This window comes from Quercus robur, chromosome 5, assembly GCF_932294415.1.
Source record: "Quercus robur chromosome 5, dhQueRobu3.1, whole genome shotgun sequence".
Classification (NCBI taxonomy): Eukaryota; Viridiplantae; Streptophyta; class Magnoliopsida; order Fagales; family Fagaceae; genus Quercus; species Quercus robur.
Window position 1 is genome coordinate 69,460,054 of NC_065538.1, and position 7,182 is coordinate 69,467,235.

Below are 7,182 nucleotides of genomic sequence, written 5' to 3' on the forward strand. Positions count from 1 at the left end.
ATTTAAATGGGACATATAGTATTATATTACCGGAGTGGAAGACTATTAGGCATTGATGATGTAGTCCACCATAAAGGCTGAATAATTTCTTTCATTTATGGAGAAATTATAGTTTCTAATCTTGGGGGAAAAAGGAATGAGAAAATTACGGAAAAAGAACAAAAATATGAGATATTAGGCAGACAATGAAGAAAAGTTAAAAATGAAAAAGAAGATCTTAATTATTTAACAAAAAAGTTCAATTAAAAAAAAGGTGGTGTGTTATATATGTGTATTTCATACTTGTTCTTTGCACTGAATTCTCATTTCAAAAGTTTTTTAATTCATAATTTTAGTGCAAAAACTGTGTACGCAGTACGGCTCTCAATGACTCAACCCTTTTCGTTTATGAAAAATGATCAACAATATTGTTCTTCTCTTCTGGACTTTGTTGTACAAACACACTGAAGAAATTCTCATCACAAGGCATATCATCCATTAACGAAGCAGAAGATTGATGTACCTCCCACTTGCCTTCTTTACCGTCCATGACAACGTACCAACTGGATTTAGTAAAAAGTTTGAATTAAAATTTTTTTTTTCCAAGTCGGTGTGTGTCTCCAACTAGGTCTAGGAGCAGGGACGAACGCAGGATTTTAAGCCGGGGGGGGGGGGGGGGCAGAGATAAGCAAATTTTTTTTTTTTCAAATACGCATCCATATAATATTAATAAACTATCAATTAAGACAAATACCCAAAAATCATTGTTTCTTAATATATTAAGATACAATCTACTAACAAAAAAAAAAAGATGTGAAACCCTATTGTTTCTTCATACAATCATCTATGAAAAGGGAACTTGACGCTCTTTCAAATCTTCAAAATCATCTACTATTGAATCCAAACTAAATGTCGAAGCTATATCCTTTTCAATGTATAACATCAAAGAGTCATTCAAAAAGTCATCTTCCATTTTGTTTCGAAGTTCAGTTTTGACAAGTTTCATAGCTGAAAATGCTCGCTCTGTAGTAGCAGTAGAAACTGGAAGAGTAAGCACAAGTATCACCATTCTATAAACAAGTTTGTAGTGTTCTGAATTTCCAGTTCTCACTAACCATTGAGACAACTCAGATAAACTTTTCAATTTTTTGAACTCTGGATCTTGGACTACATTATGCTCAAAATGATAAAGCTCCTTCTCCAACACTTGTTTGTCATAATCTGTGAAATCTTGTGGATAGAAATTCTTTACCAACAAACAAAGATCACTAATTCTGAAAGATTTTAATGCCTCTCGAGGTTCTAAAGCTGAGCTAAGCCTAAGCAACTCCATTGCATCTTCATTAAACCGATAATTTAGTTCCTGTAGTTGAGAATCTATTGTAGCATAAAAAATATTTACTCGATAATGATGCTCATTTATAACGTTATCTGGTTGATTACGAGCTCGACCTCGCCTCGCAACATAACGAGCATTCATATCCAAGACATCAATGCGATGCTTCTCACAAAATGATATCACAGTGGTGAGTAAGCCATCCCATCCATCATCTCTAAATTTTTGGATAAGTGCTTTAGTAGATGAAACTAAATGCATGACATTTAAAATGTCTTGAGATTGGCTTTGCAAAGCTTGACAAAGTTTATTAGTGATCTCCATAGTTTCATTCTCAAGATGCAAGATGAAAACAAATTCAAATGAAGTTAAACCTTCATAAGCTGACTCTCCTTCTGCCCGATTTTCTCCATCAATTGCACCATCAATTATATTTTGTAAAACTTCAACAGTTGAACTAAACATCCTTAATAAGCTAGAAACTGGTCTAAAATGTGAACTCCAACATGTTTCTCCAGGTCGTTGTAAAGTGCCAATTTGATTAAGTCCACTTCCAGTCTCAAGCTCTTCAAGATCAATCAAACGTGCTATTTCATTAGCATTGGCAACTTTCAATTGCTCATTGCGCTTGCATGAAGCACTAACAATTTTGATCAGAAAAAGCAATGTAAGAAAAAAATGACTAATGGGAACAACTTGTTTTGATGCTTTTACTAATGCTAATTGTAAGTGATGTGCAAAACAATGGATATAGTAAGCATATGGGCAATCATTCAAAATCAAAGCTTGTAATCCATTCCACATACCTCGCATGTTGCTTGCTCCATCATATCCTTGCCCTCGAATATTTTGTATATCTAAGCAATATTGAGATAACAAAGAATATATCCCCTTCTTTAGAGTCAAAGCTGCAGTGTCAACAACATGAATAAGCCCAAAAAAGCATTCTTTCACAAAGCCTTCTGCATCAACATATCTAAACACCATAGCCATTTGCTCTTTCATGGACTCATCACGAGCTTCATCAACCATTATGCAAAACTTTGCATCACCAATTTCTTCCCAAATGACCTTCTTCACTTTGGCTGAGAAAACATGTAGAATTTCCTTTTGAATCCTAGGTGATGTGTAGGTTGCATTTTTTGGAACTTTTTCTATTATTTCAGCAACCTTCTCATTCCAAAAAGTCACAATACCCAATGATTCATGAAAGTTCCCACGATTAAATGAACTAAAACTTTCATCTCGACCTCTAAAAGCTATAGCTTGAAAGGCAAGATATCGCACAACAAAAATTGTGGCCTTCAATTGCAACCGATTATTTGCAATTTGTTCAGTAGTGAAATGATCAACTACCCTTTGCAAATGCTACGATTGGTTCATCAAATCCTTACACAATTGCTCAGAAACTCTATGAGCTGAGTTAGGATCTTTTCCTATATGAACTTGAAAAGAACAATCTTTGCCCCCAACCTTTTTCCGATTTCTAAATCCTCCAACAATAAATGTATTTTGTCCCACAACCACATTTGGATTATGAAAGACAAAGCAGGGTAGACAATAAGCTGCATCTGTTGTAGGAGAATATTCAAGCCATTTTGAATTATTTCTATACCAAGAAGCTTGAAAGCTACGATTCTGCTTTCCACTTTTTTTGAATGTCTCTAGAGGAGGTTGGTGCAGACCTTTTAAATGTAAGCTCATCGAATTTCATTACGTTGATTAACATGATATTCCCATATTTGTTTGCGTGTTCCGGGATCATAATCCAAAGAATCAAGGTCAATTCTTTGAAATTGTGTTTGAGAAATTGGAACATCCGCATTTTCCGGAATTGGAACATCCGTGTAGAGAGGGAAAATTCCCGACCTATCGCAAGCTGACACGTCACATTACCAAGTTCACAAAATACAGCCAATTACAGAGCACCATGTATTGCTGCTAGGTTTTGCTATCACTATTCAGAAGCCAACAGAAATTTGCCAAGTGTCATGCAATAACCAATCACGCATCAGCACACGTGTAAGCGATGACTCAAGCGGCCTCGCACGTGTAAGCGATGACTCAAGCAGCCTCGCACGTGTAAGCGATGACTCAAGCAGTCCAGCACGTGTAAGCGATGACACAAGCGGACCAATCAGGCTGTGACATGTGTCACCAATCAAGTTCCGCCACGTATCGCTCATCCACCCCAAAACTCCTATAAATAGAAGCCTTCCTGAGACATTTAGGAGGACCAGAATTGAGAAGTAAAAAAGCTCTGTGAAGATCAAGCCTCAAAGCCTTCAAGAACTTCAAGAACTTCAACCCCAAAAATCGAAGAACATTCGAAGCAGAATCATCCAGATCATCTGCCTAGATCCTAAAGTTCACGGGAATCAAGCCAAAAGTGTCCGAAAACATCAACAAATCACAAATCATTGAAGCTCAACGGATTCAAGCCTCCAAAGCTCCGAAGAACTTCCACCACAAACTTTCGAAGACGAAGAATGCACGAAGAACACGAAGAACGCAAAGAACAAAGGATTTCTAAACAAGCTCATAGCCAGAGATTCATTGTAATTCCGTTTCAGTAATCTTCAATCTATCCCTCAACCAAATTGAAGGATATTTTGTGTTCAAGTCAAATCCACATTACCATAAATCTAATCAATAAGTTTTGCAAGGAGATCAAATCAGAGGATCACTCTTTTGTAATTCCAGAGAATTGTACCACACAATCATCAATACAAAATTCGCATTTGTGAAACTATTTTACTTGTTTGATTAATTTCAAACTAGAAATTTAGTCGCTTACAAATTCTGGCACGCCCGGTGGGACCTCTCTACCTCTCATCTCTTCCTCCTTCAAAAGAAAAGAAATTCGACATCATTTTGCTACTAGCTTCAATGGCCTCTAGCAAGAATGTCCGAAAGTCAGTGGTTGATGATTCCAGTGCTGATGAGTATGTCGGCCCAATCACTCGCAGTCGGTCCAAAGCTCTTGATCGACTCCAACCTCAACCAACCCAAGAAAGCCAATCTCCTGCTGTCACCTTTCTGGACTTTCTTGCAAATAGGAAAGCTACCACTACAGATTCATCTGCCTCGAAAGATTTGGAGACCAGTAATGAATCATCCCAACAAAGACCTTTTCTATCAACTCTTCACCCGTGATGAGAAACTTAAGGAGTGAAGTACCATTGACTCATCCTGTTTCATCATTTTCCCCGTCATCTATAGAGGTCATGCCAGTAATGATGACTAATACCTCTACGATGGAAGAAAAGATGGCTGAAATGGAACAAAGGGTCATCCTTCTCACAAAGGCACTTGAAGAAAAGGATGTCAAAATTGCAACCCTAATGAATAAGCTGGAGGTACAAGATTCGGGTGAATCAAGTCTTGGCCCTGAGCAGCCACCTGGCTTTACCTTCAAAGGAGAAAACGCCAAGGGTGAAAAAGGAAAAGGAGGTGAAGGCACTTCTCAACATGGACATTCCACCTCAATGGCCTCAATATCTGTCCAACAACTACAAGATATGATTACAAACACCATTCGAGCACAATATGGAGGTTCTTCCACAAGTTCTCTCATATATTCCAAACCCTATACAAAGCGCATTGATAACATGAGAATGCCAAATGGGTATCAACCTCCTAAGTTCTTGCAATTTGATGGCAAAGGAAACCCTAAGCAACACATTGCTCACTTTGTGGAAACTTGCGAGAATGCAGGGACTCAGGGAGGCCTCTTTGTAAAGCAGTTTGTCCGTTCACTAAAAGGGAATGCCTTTGATTGGTATACAGACTTAGAGCCTGAATCAATCGATAGCTGGGAACAACTTGAAAGGGAGTTTCTCAACTGATTCTACAGCACACGACGCACAGTAAGCATGATGGAGCTTACCAATACTAAACAGTGGAAGGATGAGCCCGTCGTTGATTATATCAATCGGTGGCGTTCTTTGAGTCTAGACTGTAAGGATAGACTTACTGAAATATCTGCTATAGAGATGTGCATCCAAGGCATGCATTGAGGACTTCTTTACATCCTTCAAGGAGTAAAGCCTCGAACATTTGAAGAGTTGGCAACTCGTGCGCATGACATGGAATTAAGTATTTCTAGCCATGGAAATACGAAACCCCCCGTACCTGAAGAAAGGAAAGAAAGACGGGAAATAAGGAAAAATGACAGGAATGCAAAAAGTAATATCAAAGACTCAATGAATGTCAATCCTACCCCAATCAAAATTTCAACAAAAAATGTGAAGGCCAATGAAAAGAGGCCTGAAGGAGGTCAACAACGTGAGACGCGTCGCTCATCACTTAAGGAATGGGAACAAAAGGTCTATCCTTTCCTAAACGCCGATATGCCTGAAATGCTAGAACAACTGCTCAAGTTGAAATTAATTGAATTGCCAGAATGCAAACAACCGGAAGAGATGAGAAAAGTTGATGACCCGAACTATTGTAGGTATCATCGCATCATAAGTCATCCAATCCAAAAATGCTTTGTTCTTAAAGAACTCATCATGAAGCTAGCCAAGGAAAGGAAAATCGACTTGGATTTTAATGATGTTGCTCAGTCAAATCTGGTCACGTTTTCTTGTGAGTTACCTAGTTCCCTGTCTCCAAATACTAAGCAAGGGGCAAATACCACGCTCATCCATTTTGGTTCTCTAGAACCGGTTCAAGTTCAGCTCTCACAAAAAGCACCTCATTATAATTCAAACGATGATAAAAGGTCAACGACGGATGAGGAAGAAGGTTGGACAATGGTTGTTCGCAAGAGATGGAAGAAGAAACGAGCATTCCCTCTTCATTTGATCACCCAAGAGTCCAAAAGAGCACAAAACCAGATTCAGCCTTGGTCAAAAAGAATGAGTGATAAGAGGCAAAGGAGACTGGGAACAAAAGTATATGAAGATTCAGCACAAACCCGAAAATCTCGAAAGCTCATCACATTGGAAGAATTCTTCCCCAGAAAATTCTTTCAAAATGACTCAGCCGAGGCCGTCCACACAGTTCTCGTTGCGAAATCCAAGACGAAAAGGAGGACGTTGACCATGATGATCCAAAAGAGACCTTGTCATCTTTGGAGGAACTTCAACCTCAGGTCGATGAAGTTGAACCCTTGCAATCCTCCACATCACCAAAAGAAGTGCTCACCCGAGCTCTTGAGGAGCCAGAGATATACGCCCCTCATACCAATACGCTTCAACAAACACAGGGATGTTACGCATGCTCTCCAGACTTGAATTTCACTGATGAGGATCTATTGTTAGGCTCTAAGCCCCACAATCGCCCGCTCTATGTCTCTGGTTATGCTCGTAAACAAAGGATCGAGCGTATCCTTGTTGATGGAGGTTCAGCCGTTAACATACTTCCAAAAATGACCATGAAACGACTGGGTTTTACTATGGAAGAATTATCACACAGTCGTTTGGTCATCCAAGGTTTTAATCAAGGAGGACAACGTGCAATCGGCCTAATCCACCTAGAATTATCCATTGGAGAATTGAAAAGCAACGTCTTGTTCCACGTCATTGACGCTAAGACGACCTACAACATGTTGTTAGGACGTCCTTGGATCCATGAAAATGGAATAGTGCCATCAACCTTGCATCAATGCTTCAAGTTCTTTCAAAATGGAATAAAAAAGGTCGATGCCGATTTAAAGCCTTTTGCAGAAACCGAAGCTCATTTTGCTGATGCAAAATTTTATGCAAAAGAAGACATTTCTAGCGAGGTTCTTCCAGTTGAGATCCCGTCTATGAAAGGTAAACAAGATGAAAAGGAGCATGTTAAATTCATCGCCAAAAAGGACATCTCTTCCCCAAAAAAAGGTCCAGAACCATTCCTCCGGTATATACCATTATCACATC

At 39.0% G+C, this 7,182-nt stretch overlaps 1 protein-coding gene across 1 annotated transcript; it reads right to left on the reverse strand.

Moving 5' to 3' along the window:
• Window positions 1-823: 823 nt before the first annotated feature.
• LOC126728619 (uncharacterized) lies at window positions 824-3,019 on the reverse strand. Its single transcript, XM_050434416.1, has 3 exons — window positions 2,789-3,019; window positions 1,704-2,683; window positions 824-1,532 (listed from the first exon to the last, which is right to left on the reverse strand). The coding sequence occupies exons 1-3, from the start codon at window positions 3,017-3,019 to the stop codon at window positions 824-826; spliced, it is 1,920 nt and encodes a 639-aa protein (XP_050290373.1).
• Window positions 3,020-7,182: the final 4,163 nt, after the last annotated feature.